This window comes from Nicotiana attenuata, chromosome 10, assembly GCF_001879085.1.
Source record: "Nicotiana attenuata strain UT chromosome 10, NIATTr2, whole genome shotgun sequence".
NCBI lineage: Eukaryota > Viridiplantae > Streptophyta > Magnoliopsida > Solanales > Solanaceae > Nicotiana > Nicotiana attenuata.
Window position 1 is genome coordinate 48,763,173 of NC_031998.1, and position 21,048 is coordinate 48,784,220.

At 39.2% G+C, this 21,048-nt stretch overlaps 1 protein-coding gene across 1 annotated transcript; it reads right to left on the reverse strand.

The window, feature by feature from the left end:
• LOC109233486 lies at nucleotides 603–7,060 on the reverse strand. The gene is made up of 5 exons (XM_019399371.1): nucleotides 6,661–7,060; nucleotides 3,182–3,361; nucleotides 2,781–3,018; nucleotides 1,096–1,193; nucleotides 603–1,005 (listed from the first exon to the last, which is right to left on the reverse strand). Exons 1-5 carry the CDS (start codon nucleotides 6,814–6,816, stop codon nucleotides 955–957), a joined length of 723 nt encoding a protein of 240 aa, XP_019254916.1. The 5' UTR covers nucleotides 6,817–7,060; the 3' UTR covers nucleotides 603–954.

Genomic DNA, 21,048 nt, shown 5'->3' on the forward strand with positions numbered 1-21,048 from the left:
ATTTTGGACATTTATAATTCTTCCGTTTTATTGGATGGAATTTCAATGAATTAGATCTATAAGAACCGCAAGAACAGTAAGCCCACCCCAAGATGAGTGCTCTCCTATTCCGACTTCCCCAGAGCCTCCGGTAGCACGGCCGAGACAACGACGGGTTCTCTGCCCCTGCGGGGATGGAGCGACAGAAGTTTTTTTGAGAATTCAAGAGAAGGTCACGGCGAGACGAGCCGTTTATCGTTACGATAGGTGTCAAGTGGAAGTCTATTATTGACAACTTCGTCCTAACTTCTTTCACTGTAAAAGACTACAATATTCTAGATTCACGACTTGTCTCAAACAAGAGAAAGAAACAAGCATAAAATCTTTTTTATAGATATTCTAAATATGCTCCCTATGATAACTGAATTCATAAATTATGGTCACCAAACAATACGAGCCGCCAGATACATCGGCCAAGGTTTCATAATCACATCCCTTTTAAGTGTGCCTCTTCCCTAGACCCTATGTGAATGCGGGATGCTTTGTGCACCGGGCAATTCATTCATTCAATTCATTGTCGAAAATAAAAGAACTTTGTATAACGTAAAACACAACATTAGTGATTCTCAAACTTAATTTCTCTCTCTAACTAGTCTAAACATATCTCATTTACAAATTTAATGGAATGAAGAAACTCTATCCAGATGCAAGCTACATAATGCCTTTACTAGTAACTATTAGCTTAAAAAATGGCCCGTTTTTCTACAGCAAAACAAAACTCATCTTTAGTAGTTAGTACCTCCAAACTTGTCAAATGTCATTTCTTCAAACACGGACCAGCTTGATGGCAAGAAGCTTGTGCTTGTAAAGCAGTGTTCTCGGATATTACACTGCGCCTCAGCTGCTGTGAATAAGGGGACTTCGCATCACATTGGGGACAGACGAAGTCGTGGTTCTTTTACTAACACTCAAGATTTACTTCTTTCTTTTGCTGGAACATGGAGTTGGCTGTTCCTTTGGGACAATCTAAAAGTACACGTTCATTGATTAGAATTTGGACCTTAAAAACCATTACTTAAGTTATGGACGTAATAAGAAACAGTTGATGCACATTACTTGCTCATCATCTGCAGTATCCATCATAGCTGTCTTCAGTTTTTTGCTCTTCGAGTTCTCTTCGAAATCTTCATCCACAAAATTCTGACCTGAACCTTCTGCAAATTATTTAAAAATTTCAGTGTCAAAGAAACTAACAGAAGTATAATTCACATGAGCTATAAGCATATCATTACCCTGGATTTCCTGAACCCAGGGAATCAAGCTTTAAACAAGTTTTTAGAACTCTACTATCCTCCCCCAAGAAAGAAACACACTCACCACCACCAACCACCTATACACACACACACACACACACACACACACACACACACACATATATATATATATATACACACACACACACACACATATATGTGTGTCTGTGTGTATATATATATGTAATACGAGCAATGCTGCACCCAGAAAAGAAAAACCTAAGAGAAGTATTTGAAGAAGTAATATAGCTGAGACCGACAGCTATAAATTCCATATTTGAGCCATTTGCTTCTTACCATCAGATTTGCTGGTTATTTCTCCAAACATGCCTTGCATTACCCAAAGAAGGAACATAAAAGAAAAAGAAACAATACAAACAATTAACACTGGCTCCAAGACAGCTGATATTTTCCAAGTTCTATCCTAATCGAAATGGTAATAGAACTGGTGTCTGCAAAAGGACAGCAGAATATGGAGAGTAACTGCAGAACTTGAACAGATATACTTTAAACAGTTATTCCATGCAGTTATGAGGACTCAACTGCGAGTTAGTAGCCCCTTTCTTTTCAAAGTGTTTATACACCGATCCTTTTTTCCTTCATTAATCCATGTTTCCGAATAAATTTACTCATCCTAACCTTTCACAAGGTTGAAAGAAACACGGGGCATTACTACAAGGATCAAACTAAATCAACAATAAGCAAATGTCAAACTTAAATAGGTCCTTTGTTAGTCCTTAACCAGACAAGGCAAAGGGCAACTTAGAAGGTTTTTGCAGTTGTGAAACCTCCACATTTCAAGATTTGACCAAGTTCAAGCAAAAAATGCTCCAAAGCTTCCAAGAAAAAACAAGACAAAAATCAGCAACATCCACTGAAACATGGAGAAACGATACTAAGGCAGCCAAAGCATCTGTGATATATTTATCCATCCACTGAGGCACCGTTCCTCAAACTCCTCTAAGTAAGAAATACCAATTGGAAAGCTGAACTTAAACGTAAATGGAACTAGTTAGTTGTAATCCTAAAGGAAAATGTCCCCTGCCAGAGTCATCTTAACAAACTGATTATCACACTGATTAAATAACTTGTAAAACCAAACGTGTTTGATTCAAGTATTTAAGTAGCAGGTCAATGCATGTTCCAACTCCACCAATCTTGACCACATGCAGACAAAATATGTACTTATCAAAGGAACAGTATATCACACGACTAATGCAGTTGCCTTACGTGAGCATACAAGGAACCAGGTTAGATGTTAATGATCACTAAATGAATGCAAAACCACCCTAAATAATGCCTGCATGAATGCTCATATATGCTTTAATTCCACTAAAATACCTGTGGTACAGAAGAAGCAAAACTGAGAGAGAAGTACAACAGGAGGAAAATATTACACTAGTTTGGCATAAACAATATGCTAAAACAACTAAAACCCTTAACTCCTGAAGTAAGAAGAATCTGCACATAGATGTTATAAGTGCTTACCAGCAATTCTGCTAACTGGTTTCTGAAGTTCTGCAGGGATGGGAAAGAGCAGGTCTGATCTTTCTCTACGTACATGAGATGAAGTCCTCTTATCTCTTCTTTGATTTTCCTCAGTAGGGAGTCTAGGACATAATTGGACGTCCGTAACGTGATGGTACTCATCACCCTTCCTGACAAACAGCTCAGGTTGGTCGCTCTCAATATTGATCTTCCAACACCCATCTCGCCGAGCAGTAAACTGGAAGAGAAAAAAGAAACTCTCAAGCAAGATTTTTTTGGGGGGAGTTGTGGAGTGGGTATAAGGTGGAGCGAGGTTCAGGTTCTTCAAGCATAGCAGCTAAATGATAGTATATCTTATAGCTCCAGAAACAGAGAATTGTAACTATTGTTGATTTTCTGACCTGCTTAGAAGCTTTATCACTGGGAGCAGACAGCTTTTGAGACAAATTTCTGCAACTCCTGTTCAGCTCCACACGACCAGCACGCAAGACTGTTGATCTGTGCAACTGCTCAACAAATGATGCTTCAAGACAATCAAGAAATGTATTATGCTTCTCATTTGTCCATCCCATGCACTCATCCTGAAGTCATGTGAAACATGCAAATCTGTGAATTTTCTTAACTTTTTTAACAGGTTGGTGAAAGAGAAACATGTCAAAATTTCAACTGCAGCTTTCTATCAGCTTGGTTCCCCTAGCTCATGATTAGTGGTGGCAAAATGGTTAAAAGAAAACAGTTAATCACCCATATTATCCACTAAAAAATTGGTTGGATAATGAACTTTTAAAAACAGGTCAAATATGGATAAGAACCATATTATCCATTTAGAAAATGGATAACCAATCGGTAACCAATGGATAACCAATTGGTCTAACTTTTACATTTGTAAAGCCTCAAATTGGGGGTTCCTCAAGTTAGGAAGACTAAGAATTCTTCCAAAAGTGATCATATGCAAGAAGTCATGGATAATATGGTTACCCATGTTATCCGCCGGTTAACCCGTTTTTTAGCCGTATTAAATATAGGTCGGGTCGGATAATTGATTCGTTTTTTCATTACCCATTTTCGACCTGAACCATATCCAACCCACCCGTTTACCACTCCTATTCATGATCATAGTAACATCGGGGCTGCCCGTGATTAGAGAATATGTCCTTAACCTTCCTGAAGATCAAATTTTCAAATACCTCCAGTTATCTGTTAAATTAATCCAAGAATGACTGCACCAGTTAAGGAAAATTCTAGGATATCATGCCTACCATGGCTAAACTATATAACACCTTATACAGATGATCTGTTTCATGGAAAAAGTGTAGGTGTAAATAAATGAATGGGAATAATCCATGATAGGAATATGAAAGGGGAGTGGCAAATGAAGAAGCTTTGACAAGTCAATTCAGGTGGACATGAGGGAATCAAGCACATACAGATAAATTAAGAGGACAACAAACAAAAAAATGCACAGGGTAAAAGGGTAGCTCGTACTTTAATGCGTCCACAAGCAAATTTTGCATTAGAATTTTTCCTAAGTCTTGAGGATCTGCATTTTTGGTGCATAAATCAGGTAGTATGTGAATTTGATCAAATGCTGGATTCCCAGGATCCCCTGCAATTCCTGAAGAATTCAGGTCCAGCGTTTTTGTAAATTTTTTTAGGCACCTTCTGGTTGATATGATAGATATAAACTTTCACTTTAGTTATCAGAATACTTGGCTATATTTTGTTATTATTGAATAATGACTCATAGCATTTAAGAAGAGTGTGTTCTAAAAGTGAGAAGGTAATAAATGATTTTCTGCAGTTTTGACTTGTAAAATATGATTATCTACTACTTAAAATGAGTGATTAACACATATCAGTGCTAATTACAAAAGACGATTTTGCAGATATGTCAATTCTATACTAAAGATACACCAAAAACACCACAAAACCATTTTAAATTTAATATGAAGTAGTCAACAGCCAGCCTTCCATTGATTAGTTTGAATACCTGACAATCTAATAAAAAATGTGAAAGTCTCTCGTGTGTCAGGTAATGCACAAAGGAAAATCTTTTCTTTTTTTTTCTTTTTTTGATAACCGTGGTATCCTGGCCAGCTTGCGTGCACCTCGATTAATTTCATGAGATACCAGCTACCTCCCACTAGCAATGAATATCAGGTAACTCTATCCACCAAGGCTTGGATAGATGGGAAGAAATCGCTTAGTGTTTTTTTTATCTCCGCTAGGATTTGAACCTGAGTCCTCAGGTTCTCAAACCACTTCATTGACCACTAAGCCACATCCTTGGGTGCAAAATCTTTTCTTGAGAAGTAGCAAATGGCTAATCACAAGAGGAAGATTAAATTCATCAATAATCCTCTACTTCCTCCTAGTTCAGTTTCAATTTGCTCGTTTTGCAAAGCATCTCATGACAAGCATTCAACAAAAGTTCCTGGTCATATGAGTTAACCCCCCCGACACCAAAGAAAGAGAGGTATCAAAATGGAGAAGAATAATACATGCAGGCACACTAGTACAACAGGATGATTGATGTTTGTTACAACTCCACTGCAGCTTCACAGCTAGAGAAGTTGTGTAAGCAAAAATTGCAGACTGTGCCTCTGTGGTATTTGAAAGGTGACATATATTTACAGAGCAAAAAGTCTATTTTTTTTCTAACCAAATTCAATAATGAGGAGCATTCTTCTTTTCCAATTATAAAACACTTTACACCTTCTTATTTGGGATATTCCAGCCATTTCATCGTACAACAAATCACATTTACACCAATGCAAGATGTTTTACTAACACAATCAGAAGCAGAGATTAATTAAGCATAACACACACCACATATAGAACTGTCAATACGATCTCTAAAAAAGTGAATGGTTAAGAGTAGAATAGTCTTTACAGTGCAGTTAGTTGATTAGCTAAAGTCGGTGGTTATTTAATACTTAAGCTAGCATGGTTATTTTGTTCACCGGAGGTTGTAATGACTGTACAAAAAGGACCACATGTGGTGTACTTTCAGACAACATTCAATGAAGATATTTTCTACTTCTCCAATTCACTCACATCTCACCTTCTAGAACCCTCTCTACGTTTCTCTTTGCTGGGATCTCTGAAATTAACAATGAACTTGTTTGAAATTTCTTCATCCAGTTCTACTAAGTATGCAACAAATATCCTTCTTATATCCTCTCTAGGTTTTGTTCTGGCTATAATAGCATGCGGACTACAATGATGCAGACGGTCACCAGCATAATTTTTCTCTTATAGTAAAACTATGGACCTAACAAATAATTAAATCAAGTATCTAGGGCACTTGAGTTTAATCAATGTCAACCACTTCATCTTCAGCAAATTGTGTTACAGACACATCAAAAAATCTCAAAAACTGAGAAAAAAATACACATATGCGTACATAAATAATTAAAGATGCACGAAAATTGAATTAACTGTAATTAAAAAAACTAAACAAATATCTACCTGATACAGGAATATCTAATCAACTACGTAACTTTTTCAGCAAGTTGTGTTACAACTGCATCACATAATCATCGCAGTTGAGAAAGAAAAGTTTAGTCAAATAGCTAAATACAGAAAAATTGAAAGATAAACGGAAATTTATCAGGAAGAAGTAAAAAGTATGGTCGCATCTCTTCTCTGAAGCAAATCATTTTTGGAAAATTCTCAAAATCTAAGCAAAAATACATTTCTGATTTACAAAAATAAACACGAAAAGATAATCAACGTACATGATCTATTAGCAAATTGTGTTACAGCTGTTCACAAAAATCTTAAAGAAAAAAATAAATAATAAACTAAGCAAATCCTATCTGAATATATAAAAGAGACACGAAATTACAAGGAGAAAAAGTGGAAAAAATATAATTACCGTGGTCGCATTTCCACTGTGAAGCAAATCATCGCTGGAATTCTCAACAGTCGGAGAAGAAGACTCGCCGGAATACGACCGAGTCAACTCAGCAGTGCAACTCTCCGACGGATTTTCTGACGACGCCAACGATTCCCTCCGGTAAATTTCCTCCATCTCTGGTCTCTGAAGAATGTAAGATCTCAAAAAATAAGAGGAAAAAAAAAATCTCTGCGTCTGAAGTTTGGGGGAAGGATAGAACTTGAGGAGGCGTCTGATAAAGCGGGCCTTGTGACGGTGGCGGGGCCCACGAAATTCCTACGTGGCGACGCTTTTCCACTTGGTAGTAACATGGCCCGTCGCCACGTCAGCGGGAATGATAATATCTTCGGCAAATATCAGCCAGATATTTTTGATGTTCTTGCAAGGGTGGCTCCCCTTGAACTTTTACACTTTTCTGTTTCTTTTTCCAATTTTTACACCTTTTGTTCACTCCATCTAATATTAGATTCCGAAACCTAAATGCCAATTTTTTGGATTTAAAATACGTTTTACTTTCTAAAGAAAAGATATTTTTTTTATATATAACGCGCTATACTTTAACGGTGTTTTTGTCGTTAAACTATAGCACGGTATAATAACGCGTTTTATATAGCGTTGTATAATAACGCGCTATATATAATGTTGTATGATACAACGTTATATATAGCGTGTTATTATACCGCGCTATACCTGTTAAATAAAATGACCTTCTTCTTCCCCACAGAAACAGAATCAAGCCCCGTTTTTTATTAATAAGAAACAGCGGTCCCCCCCCCCGCCCCTCCCTCCTTTTCTCCAAAAAAATCCGAGTGGACCCCACCCGTCACACAAAAAGATAAGATTGTAGGTCCCGCATCCAACCCAATCCTTCTATTGTTGTGGTTTCCTCGTTTCGGGCTCAAAATTTTAATTTTTCGAGTTTTTTAAAAACATAAATACAGGTATTCCGATTTAGTTTATGTCGAAACTCGTATAAAAATGCATATTAGTTGTTTTGAATGTGTTTCTATGTTGTTTTGTATTTTGTTTGCGATTAAACTAGTATGTTATTTTTATCCGGATAAAAGATATTAGTGTTTTAAAAAAATAGTTAAAAGTTGAGAAATAATTTTTTTTGTTAACAAAAATATTCATAAATTTCTTTTACTGTTTTATATGTATTTTATTGAATGTTATGTTATTAAAATATATTTGTTATTTTTATTTAGTTTAGATTATTTATTTGCTTAAAGACTAGAGCCTTTTAGCGTAGTAAAATATAGAGTCTTTTAGCATAGTAAAATACAGAGCCTTTTAGCGTAGTAAAATGTAGAGCCTTTTAGCGTAGAATCTCTGTAGTTTAAGTATCTACTATATTGATAGATCAAACACAAACTCTATCCAATTATAATTTACAAAAATTAATTATTTACTTTATAAAACAAACACACAGAATTATGAAAAAAATTGAAATTGACACACATAAGAATTCAGGAAAGCTTGGTGCTACTGGGCCTCAAATATCGAGCCTGGAACCCATAGATATATATTCTGTCCAATTAAAAATTAATTATTTAATTTATAAAACAAACACACAAAATTATGAAAAAAATTAAAATTGACACACATAAGAATTCAGGATAGCTTGGTACTACTGGGCCTCAAATATCGAGCCTGGAGCCCATAGATATATACTTTGTCCAATTAAATAATTAAATATTAATTATTTACAAAACAAACAAACACACAAAATTCTAAAAATATTGAAATTGACACACATAAGAATTCAGGAAAGCTTGGTGCTACTGGGCCTCAAATATCGAGCCTGGAACCCATAGATATATACGTTGTCCAATTAAAAATTAATTACTTAATTTATAAAACAAACATACAAAATTATGAAGAAAAAAAGCCGGTTTCCCTCAGGCGCTGGACTACGCGGGGATGGAAATCTCTGCCCCTCATAAAGTCCCACAAGTCGTCCACTCTCCTGGCGCGGAGAGTCTGGTCCAGTAGCTCTCCCTCCCATACGTAGGCGGACCTATGATCGCCTTGTAACACTAATAGCTNAGCTCTGTCACCTGCCGGCCATACTCAGCGACCGCAGGATCGCCGGCATGCTGCTGCATCTGCAGTCCCAATTGGTAGAATAAATGATGACCAATAGTCTGCACAACATTTAAAATATTAATTACAGAACGCTATATCACAGTTATAAGTAAGAATACCAAATAACATACCGGTGCCTCGTTCCTCCCGGCGTATGGTCTGTATCGACTGCCAGCTTGATGAACGGGGTTCCCGATAAAAAGTCGGGTAACGCGGCGGTACCAGGACGTATAGAGCTGAATAGTCTCCGTCTCGATCTGTGAAGGTGGGGGCGGAATCAGGTCAGCTCGCTGGTCCCAAGTATGGACCTGCGCCTCTAGCCATGCTACAAATGCGTCGTCCGCCCTCGAACGATCATCCCACTGACAATGTGTAGCCTCCCATGTAGACCCCCTCGGTACAGTCTACGGACGGCCAAACTGGTGAAGTACCCGCTCTGTGGCATGATGCTCCACAATATCGAGGCACATCAGCGGGACGGAAGTGCTCCAAATCAGTCGGTCGGCCGAGCAATAATCGGGCAGGCCACCTATCAAGTCGTCGCTGTATGGCGTCCAGATGAACTATCAAATAAGAACATAAAAGTGAGTATGCGCAACACAAGTGAATTTATACCAAGTAAGTTTAGGTACACATTTACCTGTGCGCCCTCCAGCATATCCAACACATCCCTGACAAGGGGGAGATTCTGATGAGCATCAATGGCTTGGTAATTTCCATGCCGGAGAACCTACCTCCTAGCTAGAGGGAGAAACGTAGGTGCTATATCCGGAGGTAATGGTGGTAGAGGTGGCTGCAACTGCAGGAACTGCTCCCAGGCCCAAACCTAACATACAAGGTTGACGTAAAGTTTAAGATAAATTTTGACTAGATAGAATTGGAAGTAATGAACAGAGTATTTGAATATGTTGTCACCTGTAGAAGCCGCAGAAAACCACATACGTCGCTCTGGGTGCCCATGCTCGCCCGGCACATATGCCTCTATATGTAAGCGAGAACAGCAGCACCCCAGCTGTACTGGGGTAAAGCATCTAGCAGCTGAAGATGATGTAGAAATCGCAAACTCACTAGATTTCCCGAAGTGTTCGGGAACAAGACCCCCCCAAAAAGATGGAGCAGCACCAACCTCGTGTACCGGTGAATATGTAGATCATCTGTCTCGTCTGTGATGTCAGGGTGCAATATCGCCAAATGCTGTCTAATAGCTGTCAAACCCATGCTACTGGCCCCTGAATGTGTAGTCTCATCCTGTGGCCTGAAACCGGTGAGCTGCTGCAGCAAGTCCAAATACTGGGCACGCAACATATATCTCATACCCTGAGGCAGTGCAACGGCCAGTCCATCAGCAATCAGCCTATATAAAACCTCAACATCCTGCAGCGTGATGGTGGCCTCGCCAATGGGCAGGTTGAAAGTGTGCGTCTCCGCTCGCCACCGCTCTATCAAGGTCCTGATCAGAGACCAGTCGAGCTGCAGCCGCCCAATCTCAAAAATCCTATAGAAGCCGGTATCCCTCAGGCGCTGGACTACACGGGGATGGAAAGGTTTGTCCCTCATAAAGTCCCACAAGTCGTCCACTCTCCTGGAGCGGAGAGTCTTGTCCAGTAGCTCTCCCTCCCGTATGTAGGCGGACCTATGATCGCCCTGTAACACTAATAGCTCATCGGAGAAAGGTCCAGGATGCACAAGCGGCACGTCTATGTCTACTGTAAATTAAACAATATTAATTTTAAATTTATTTTGTAAATTAAATAATGAATTTTTAATTGGACAGAGTATATATCTATGGGTTCCAGGCTCGATATTTGAGGCCCAGTAGTACCAAGCTATCCTAAATTTTTATGTGTGTCAATTTCAATTTTTTTCATAATTTTGTGTGTTTGTTTTATAAATTAAATAATTAATTTTTAGTTGGACAGAATATATATATATATTCATGTGTTCCAGACTCGATATTTGAGGCCCAGTAGCACCAAGCTTTCCTGAATTGTTATGTGTGTCAATTTCAATATTTTTAGAATTTTGTGTGGTTGTTTTGTTTTGTAAATAATTAATATTTAATAATTCAATTGGACAGAGTATATACCTATGGGTTCCAAGCTCGATATTTGAGGCCCAGTAGCACCAAGCTATCCTGAATTCTTATGTGTGTCAATTTCAATTTTATAGGATTTTTGAGATTGGGCGGCTGTAGCTCGACTGGTCTCTGATCATAGCCTTGATAGTGCGGTGGCGATCGGAGACGCACACTTTCCACCTGCCCATTGGCGAGGCCACTATCACGCTGCAGGATGTTGAGATTTTATATGGGTTGCCTGCTGATGGACTGCCCGTTGCACTGCCTCAGTATATGAGATCTATGTCGCGTGCCCAGTATTTGGACTTGCTGCAGCAGTTCACTGGTTTCAGGCCACAGGATGAGACTGCAGCTTCAGGGGCCAGTCACATGGCTTTGACAACTATTAGACACCATTTGGAGATATTGCACCCCAATATCACCGGCGAGACAGATGATCTACATATTCACCGGTACACGAGGTTGGTGTTGCTCCTTCTTTTTGGGGGTGTCTTGTTCCCGAACACTTTGGGAAATCTAGTAAGTTTGCGATTTCTACATCATCTTCAGCAGCTAGATGATTTACCCCAGTACAGCTGGGGTGCTGTTGTTCTCGCTTACCTGTACAGGAATATGTGTCGGGCGAGCATGGGCACCCAGAGCGACGTATGTGGTTTTCTGCCGCTTCTACAGGTGACAACATATTCGAATACTCTATTCATTACTTCCAATTCTATCTAGTCAAAAAATTTCTTAAACTTTACGTCAACCTTGTATGTTAGGTTTGGGCCTGGGAGCGGTTCCTGCAGTTGCAGCCACCTCTACCACCATTACCTCCGGATGTAGAACCTCCGTTTCTCCCTCTAGCTACGAGGTGGGTTCTCCGGCGTGGAAATTACCGAGCCATTGATGCTCATCATAATCTCCCCCTTGTCAGGGATGTGTTGGATATGCTAGAGGGCGCACAGGTAAATGTGTACCTAAACTTACTTGTTATAAATTCACTTGTGTTGCGCATACTCACTTTTATGTTATTATTTGATAGTTCATCTGGACGCCATACAGCGACGAGTTGATAGGTGGCCTGCCCGATTATTACTCGGCAGGCCGACTGATTTGGAGCACTTCCGTCCCGCTGGTGTGCCTCGATATTGTGGAGCATCATGCCACAGAGCGGGTACTTCGCCAGTTTGGCCGTCCGCAGACTATACCGAGGGGGCCTACATGAGAGGCTACACATTATCAGCGGGATGATCGTTCGAGGGCGGACGACGCATTTGTAGCATGACTAGAGGCGCAGGTCCATACTTGGGAGCGGAGAGATGACCTCATTCCGCCCCCACCTTCACAGATCCAGGCGCGCGACTATTCAGATGTATACGTCCTGGTACCGCCACGTTACCCGACTTTTTATCGGGAACCCCATTCATCAAGCTGGCGGTCGGTACAAACTATACGCCGGGAGGCACGAGGCACTGTATGTTATATGGTATTCTTACTTATAATTGTGATCTAGCGTTCTGTAATTAATATTTTAAATTTTGTGTAGGCTATTGGTCATCATTTATTCTACCAGTTAGGACTGCAGATGCAGCAGCATGCCAGCGATCCTGCGGTCGCTGAGTATAGCTGGCAGGTGATAAAGTTGGCTCTCCGGACATTACAGCGAGCCAAACAGGGCGAGCGCTTAGATCACGACCCTGACTATGTGGCGCCAGAGCACCACCAGCGGGGTAGGCCTGTCGCACACCCGAGGGGACGGGGACGAGGCAAGGTTGTCCCACGAGGCGGGGGTGCCCCACGAGGCAGGGGTGCCCAATGGGGTCGTGGGGGCCGGCGAGGAGGTGGTCCCCAGCAAGGAGGCATTGAGGCACCTGTTGAGGCACCTGATGAGGAACTTGGAGCTGATCACCCGGGTTACATCCCTCAGCAAGACGAGCCTCCCAGCAGCATGCCGTCGTACAGCCTTCAGCTGGAGCTGCTAGCATCGCAGGTGACCCCGTCAGATCCATTGTTGATCACAGGCACGAGCTTCACCGCAGATTTAGAGCAGTTCTTTTCAGGCCCATTGACCGCAGCTGAGGATCGGCCGACCCGAGACGTAGATGGTGGGCGCAGGTTGAGTTTTGGCTCATCGTCGTCGAGTGCGGCAGATCTATCAAGGCGCAAGTATGTTTGTATTACTATTAAATTTTAATTTTTTTTTCTGAATGATTTGCCATAAATTAATTTTTAATTTTCTTATTAAGGCTTCATTCTAGTCCGTCACGGAGGCCACTTTGTACGATGTTGAGGACACCACGGATGCTTATATTCAGGAGCCCGATGAGACCATGGTATGAAAATGTTTTTGACTTAACTCGTACATTACTAATATACATTTTCATATACTGAGCTTACTTATTGTTTTGTAGGTTGCTGATGGACCGACGACCCCTTCTACCGACCCTGCCAGCCAAACTAGTGATCATGCTACAGCGAATCCTCATATAAAGAGGCGACGTGATGAGGATGATCCTGATAGTGTATCCGGGCGGGAGGGGATACGCCTCAGGCCAGCGGCTGCATTGAAGCACAAAGGTTGTAGGACTCATTGATTTTCTTTTTCTTTTTTGTATTTTATGTAAATAATAACAACAATTTTTTATGCTTACGTAATATGCGCATTATGTTTTTATTACCCCATTTCTTCTTTATTTTAACAGTACAACACAAACACAAACATAGAAACTTATCATAACTTAAATTCAGTACAACTAATGAAAACACATGACACGGGAAACATAAAGATACACTACTACGCTCAAGACGTACATGTCATTGTTTAGTCATCACCGCCTAGTATTCTCTGCTCCAACCACTTAAATTTTTCTTCCAGCTTATTTTTTTCTTCTTCCACCTCTTTGAGTTTCTCCTTCAACTCCGCAACTTCTTGTTTGGATTGTCGCTCTCTTTCCCACTGTTTCAAACACAAATAATGAAGATGCTGCAACTTTTCTTTGTAGTATTCCTGCTGACAGGGTTCATCAATCCATACCTCAAAATTGCAAACAGGTTCGTCGGGAACCCTATAAAACTTGTTCATACACGCCCAGTAGCGGCGTCCAGCTTCACCATCATCCTAACAGTCTTGCATCATGCACTTTTTGCCGCACTCGCACCTTGGCACATAAAGGGGTTGAGACATTTGTTAAAGCGTAAAAAAAACCTTGCTTTTATGGAAATATTTGCTATTGGTTATTGTTAAGCGCAGAAAATAACTAGAATGCGCCCGTTATTTATAGGCAAGACAACACACAAAATGTAGTATTTAACCGCGCTATACATATTGACTTTTTCTGAAACGAAATAGCTTTTTCGCAGTCGGTCAGCTTTTCAGACCGACAAGACAACACACAAAATGTAGTATTTAACCGTGCTATACATATTGACTTTTTCTGAAACGAAATAGCTTTTTCGCAGCCGGTCAGCTTTTCAGACCGACAAGACAACACACAAAACGTTGTGTTTAACCGCGCTATACATATTGATTTTTCTGAAACAAAATAGCTTTTTCGCAGCCGGTCAGCTTTTCAGACCGACAAGACAACACACAAAATGTAGTATTTAACCATGCTATACATATTGATTTTTCTGAAACGAAACAACTTTTTCGCAGCCGGTCAGATTTTCAGACCGACAAGACAACACACAAAACGTAGTATTTAACCGCTCTATACATATTGATTTTTCTGAAACGAAACAGCTTTGTCTTGATTTATCCTTTTATTATCTTTTATTTTTATGTATGTTGCTTTAGTTATGGTTGTTGTGCTTTTTTCTCTTCAAGTATTACGTTATGAAATTTCAATCTTCATATTGGTCTTCTTTACTAACACCAATAAGTAGAATGTTGGAACTATCATATCATCATCCCAATTCAAAAGGTCATGTTAGATAATAAGACGTAACAAGACTGTGGAACATAATTTTATTTGATAGATATTGCAACATAAACAAGTACAAACATTTATTACAAAAAACATTACGAAAACAAAACACTAGGTGTATCCTTGATAGTTGGGTACATTAGATGAACTTGCACCAGGAGCTGGATTACTACCGCCACCCAGACCAACTGAAGGACATTTACGACGGTCGTGTCCTGTTTGCGAGCATATGCCACGTTTACGCGCATAAACGGTATCACCAATATCCATTTGGTTCCGTATACGCGTTCTCTTTTACACTTGCAGCTTGCGCAAATTGTCCTTGTTACACAGCATTTTAAATGGTTCCGGCGGCCAATAATGCTCAGCACCCAATGGCTGCAACTGTCCACTATATGTGTTTAGGTATGCAACAACACTGTATTGCCTATCAACATAGTTGGTTGCCCCTAAACCAACTTGTTGAAAACACTTCATGGCATGTGCGCACAACATGTGGTAGATGGTCCATTTCCCACATGAACACAACCTGCTGGCTTCATTCACGGTTTGTAAATTATTCCCCCGGTGTCCGCGGATAGCTGTGCGAACTTCAAAAACACCCCGGTCGTGATCATACTGTAAATATGAATGCCAATGTGCTTGTCTCCTATATTTCTCAAATCTTCTCATCGTATTAGCATAAATTGAACACCCCTGTCCATCAATTCCGATGCAGCTCTATGCCTTTCAACAAACCTCTCCGCAATCTGTTTGAATGTCATCCGGACCATCGCAGTGACAGGAAATCCACGTGCAGACTTCAATAAGTCGTTGAATGACTCCGACACATTTGTAGTTAAGGCTCCCTACCGTCTACCACCATCAGCATGCAATGTCCACTTGTGAAGCTCATGTCCCATCAGCCAAGTATAGCCTCTTTCGTCTAACTGCCGGATCGCTTCCATGCGCCTCGTGAATTTGCAATGCTGGTGCTCAGTTGCAGCCATCCACATTAAATCATGCAAGGCCTTGTCGGGATATTTCTTCTGGAAATTGGCCTTCAGGTGCCTCACACAGTAACGGTGGTACGCATAGGGTTCCTGCCATTCAGGAAAATGCCGTACAGAACTTAAAATATCACCATGCCGATCAGATATTAGACAAATACCTGAACGCTGTTTGACAACGTGCTGCTTCAAGTGGTTCAAAAAAAGCATCTACGTCTCTTCGCTTTCATTGGCACAATTGGCAAAAGCTAGTGGAAATATTTGTCCGTTGGCATCTACTACAACTGCGATCAAAAGCTTAATATCATACTTTCCATAGACATGAGTACCGTCTATGGAAATTACCGGATGACAATGCACAAAACCATCAATTGCTGGTTTAAATGACCAGAACACATAGCTGAAAATATATTCCGAAATTCCCGAAATCCGCTCATGCATCCATTCAACAACAGTCCCGGGGTTAAAGTGTTTCAGTGCGGCAATGTACCTGGGTAGAGATGAAAATGACTTATCCCGGTCACCATAAATAATTTCAAATACACGTTTGCGAGCGAGATATGCCTTTCTTTTGGTTATAGTACACCCATATTCCTGGTGGACAACTGTAATACACTCTTTGATCTTGAACCTAATGGACACTTCCAAGTATGGAATCAAGACAAGAGAAATCAAGTCTACATCCAAGTTGAAGTGATTCTCATTGAATGTGTCCATTTCACATCTGTGGGTGCTAATATATTTACCCACTTTCCACAACCCTGATTTCTTCTTGCTCGCACGCAACATCCAGTTACAACCCATAAAGTCTCTACGGCATACAACCTTGTATACCTCCGGAGTTGACTCCCTTACCGTCATCTCGCGGCACTCTCTTACGCTGTAGATTTTTACAGCCCTGATTAGGCGAGCTTTATCGGGAAAATACATGCCCTTTGCTAGGACCGTTGGTCTAGACTCATCCCACATTGCTGACCGAACTTCGTCAAGATCCCTTGTGAGGGCATCCACTCCGGCATACTTGGCAAATTATCAAGGTAGGGAATATTCCGCTCATGAAATAGCACGTGGAACTCGTACACTCTTGGTCTAACGGGAGGTGGAGGAGCATGCTCCCTCGTCAGCTTAGGTTCGATATTAACTTCCTCCTCCTCATCACCCTCGTTAAGGAAGGGTGTGTCATCTCAAGACTCATCGGCATTGTTGTCATAATCACTATTATCTTCCTGACTCTGCGCATTTGCCAAATCGCGAGTAAATACGTCGTCTACGGGCAACTGAGTGAGGTCAGGACCATCAAGTTGCTCGTTTTCACTGCACAAAAAGAACAAAATGATAAGCTACGCAAATTGATAAATACTTTACATATAGCTATATCACTTCACTTACAAGTCGTACTGTGTTGACATTCCATGATGGATATTTTTTTGTTGGTGATGACTCCCGGATGGACCACCGTGATCCAACACGCCAAAACTACGCATATTCCAACTAGGAGTGGGGTCATAACTTGTAAAATTCATATCCGGACGGTACCCCCCGTGGAAAATATGAGTGATAATACAAATCCAATTCAAAAAAAAAATAAACAACGATAAAGCGTAGAAAAATTAAAGTTTACCAGTCGTCTTGTAGATTATGTAAAGTAGGAGAGAAATTATTTTCTCGCTGCTCATTCGCCTGTAGTGATAAGTTTAAATCAAGGCAAACTCTTTCATCAGGAATCTGTCCGGCAAAAACTGCTCCAAAATAACCACCCGATGACTGGGGGTTATCCCTACTATGCGCAACCTCATTATTGGGAACGTCTTCAACCTTGACGTATATTTCCAACAATTTTATCACAATAAATTCCCTGTATTCATCTGGAATCCGCAAAAAATCTCTAAGAGTTTCATCATCTTCGATGTTAAACTCAGAATAAAAAGCAAACCCTTGCGGAGTCACAGAATACGGATATCTACCGGTTACTTTAAGGTTCACCGAACGTTTTCTCACACTCATTTTTTTACATAACAACGATACCAATTTATCGTACTCCATTGTAAGCGGTAATTTTATATGACACTGTGGAGATAAACTATACCTCATAGAGTTATTCTCCGCAACAACCTCACCCCCCCCCCCTCCCCCAATATAATGAAACCCTTATTTTGGGCTCTTCAGACATTATAAAAAATGCTTGATAACAAGAAGAAAAGTTTGAACGGAAGTTAGAATATTTTTTGAATGGATTTTCATAAAATCCTAACGCCTTTAAATAAGGCAAGGCCTAGCTCGGGGGGCTGGATTTTCTGATGTAAAGCGGGGTATTACACCGCGCTATACCAGTTTGAATTATTGTAATGTCAGTTAACCGCAGGACACTTATTAGTGGGCCCACAAAAAAGGTATAGCGTTGTATAATACCGCGCTATATATGTTTGAATTACTGTTATGTCAGTTAACCGCAAGAGACTAATTGGTGGGCCCACAAACAAGTAAAATATGGTATTATACAACGCTATATATAACGTGGTATTATACCGCGCTATACTTTAACGGCAGAAACACCGTTAAAGTATAGCGCGGTATAATACCGCGTTATATATAGAAATGTAATTTTTTTTTTTAGCAGTAGAAACATATTTTGAGTCCAAAAACCCAACATTTAGGTTTCAGACTCTCTAATATTATAACGGAAAAAATATTTATTTGCAAAGGATGTTGGTCCCAAACGAATGAATACGAAATATATGTTTCATATAGAAAATTTTAGTACTTAATTATGGTAAATTAATATTGGTTTTTTATTTTAATTTATATCTTTTAAATATAGTAATTGTTTGATTTCATGTAAATATCAATTACAAATTAGTATCCTCTATATAGATACACAAAGTGAGATTATTTTGATAAGTATGATGATACTATTCGAAAACTAAACTTAGAAAGAAAATTTTATGTTTAAAGTCGTTACACGATTATACAACAACAGCAACAGTAATCGAGTAAAATCCTACAAGTGGGGTCTGGGAGGGTAGAGTGTACGCAAACCTTACTCCTACCCCAAGGAATAGAGAGGCTATTTCCGAAAGACTCTCATCTCAAGAAGATAAAAATAGACAATAGAATCTGTGACAACAAAAATATTATCTTTACACGAGTATGGATGATGGATTCTTGTATTTCGTAAAAGTCATGGAAAATTGTTGTTTAAATTAGTGCTTTGGTAGATATATTTTGAAATGTCTCCTAATCAAAAAAGTATCATATGAGTTGAAGTGAGGGAGTATGTATCTCCATTTGTCCTTATTTATTGTTTTTATTCTTTTCTAGTTTCTACCTTCAAGTGAATTTGTAAAGTACCTACCGGAGTCAAAAGATTGGAAATGAAATTGAGGAATACCTTTTTAAACTTCCAAATGGAGAACAAAAAATCAAACTCAAATAAGAAAGATTAAGATGAACAAATATCTAGTGAGATATTTTAGTTTGTCTCTTGTCATATCTAATGGTCGAATAAATATAATCGGTAGCCCAAGTGAATCATGAAAATAAAAGAGATTTTAATCAAAGATTTTCCATTTTCAATAAACCATAGGCTATATATACAATTTGACACATCCAGAAGGGAAATACATGCAATTTGACTTGATATTTTAGCAATTTTTTGGACTATAAGTCTCTGGGATCTAACATTATTTGCTCAAGCCTTGCAAAGTCGGTCTGAACTAGACCTGTTAATCGACCCGGCCTGACCCGTTTTCAACCTGCTTCGGCCCAGGTCAGCCCGGTTCAGCCTGTTACTGTAGCATACTGGGGCGGGCTGGGACGGGTTTGGCGGGGGCGAGTTTTAGACGAACACATTTTGAATATCGGTGCACCGAAACCTGCTAAGCCCGCTAACCCGTTAACGGGTTCTTAACGGGCTGCAACCCGGTATCCGTTACAATTTTTTTTTTTTAAATTTTGTGGATTGTTGCCAACGGTCAAATTCAGAAATGACCGTTGGGGAACGGCCAGATTTTGCACAAATGGCCATTTCGGCCTCCTCCATTAAAAAAATAGCCCTCCCACCCCTAATAATTGAAAAATTATATTTTAACCTTTTAAAAACTATAAATAGCCCCCCTTCTTTTTAATTTTTTCTCACAATTCACTCTCTTACTACTCTAATTCTCTCTCAATTCTCTTGATATTATTGATTATTGTTCTTAAAGTCTCAATTACTTATTATTTCAAGTTTCATCAAATATTTAGTTTAGCCATTACAAAATTATTATTATCAAATATCAAGTATTCAAGTGAAGTGTGGTATCAAGTACTATCAACTATCAAGTTTCGGTCTATCAATTGAAGTTTAATTTTTTATATCAAAATTAGTGCGGCATCCGGAATTCCGGTACACTCGTTCCCTCTCTTTCTCTTACTTTTATTATTTAGAATTATTAATTTTTACATAATGGATTTACTTAGAGCAGCCAAAAAAGCGTGCACTAGTAGAGGTAGTAAGAAAATTTCCAAAAGATCAAGAGGTGGTGTTGGTTCTTCTAGTAGCTTTACACATATTTCTGAAAGTTCACCTGAAAATTTAAATGTAGATTATGAGCGAATGCAAGAAAATTATGGTATAGATGATGATTTAGATGATATTTTAGATGATATTCAATCACCCGATAATCTTGAAACACCACCAGCTACACCTGGTAATGCTAGTCAAACTCAAAATATTAGGGGTGGAACAAGTAAGCCTCCCCTCCCTATTAAGAAGAATTGAAGATTACATATTGCCTATTGGTCTTAATTTTTTGTAGCCACTTACTTTTTAATTTCAATTTTAAAATTATAAAATTCAAATTTCAAATCTAAAACTTTAAAGTTTAAACTTCAAAGTTCAATTCTAAGCCTTAAAAGTTTGCAAACACTTAAATTTGGCCATGAGTTTTGCCAAAATAAATTTGTGATTTATTTTCAAAATTCATGTTTGGCCATAAATTTTGCCCACATTTTGGCCAAATCCCAAATCCCAAATTTCAAATCCCAAAATCAGCTATTGAGTTGATTTTGGGCCAAAACCCCAAAACTTGGGAATTATATACATATTTTTCCAAAATAAAGTTGGGAAATATGTTTTGAAAACGTATGTCCAAACACATTTTAATCTTCAAACCAAACTTCACCCAAATTAGATTTTTCAAAATAAATTTGGGATCTATGGCCAAACGCTAAGTATCAATAACATTGAATAAGAAAAATAAAATTTAATTATATATATATATATATATATATATATATATATATATATATATATATATATATATAT

Excerpts from the sequence above, each read along its gene's own strand:
- LOC109233486 (XM_019399371.1), bottom strand. The coding sequence starts at position 6,816 with ATGGAGGAAATTTACCGGAGGGAATCGTTGGCGTCGTCAGAAAATCCG. Across the intron at positions 3,362-6,660 it reads ACAGTGGAAATGCGACCACG|GATGAGTGCATGGGATGGAC; the intron begins GTAATTATATTT and ends ACATGACTTCAG. Across the intron at positions 1,194-2,780 it reads ACCAGTTAGCAGAATTGCTG|AAGGTTCAGGTCAGAATTTT; the intron begins GTAAGCACTTAT and ends AATAATTTGCAG.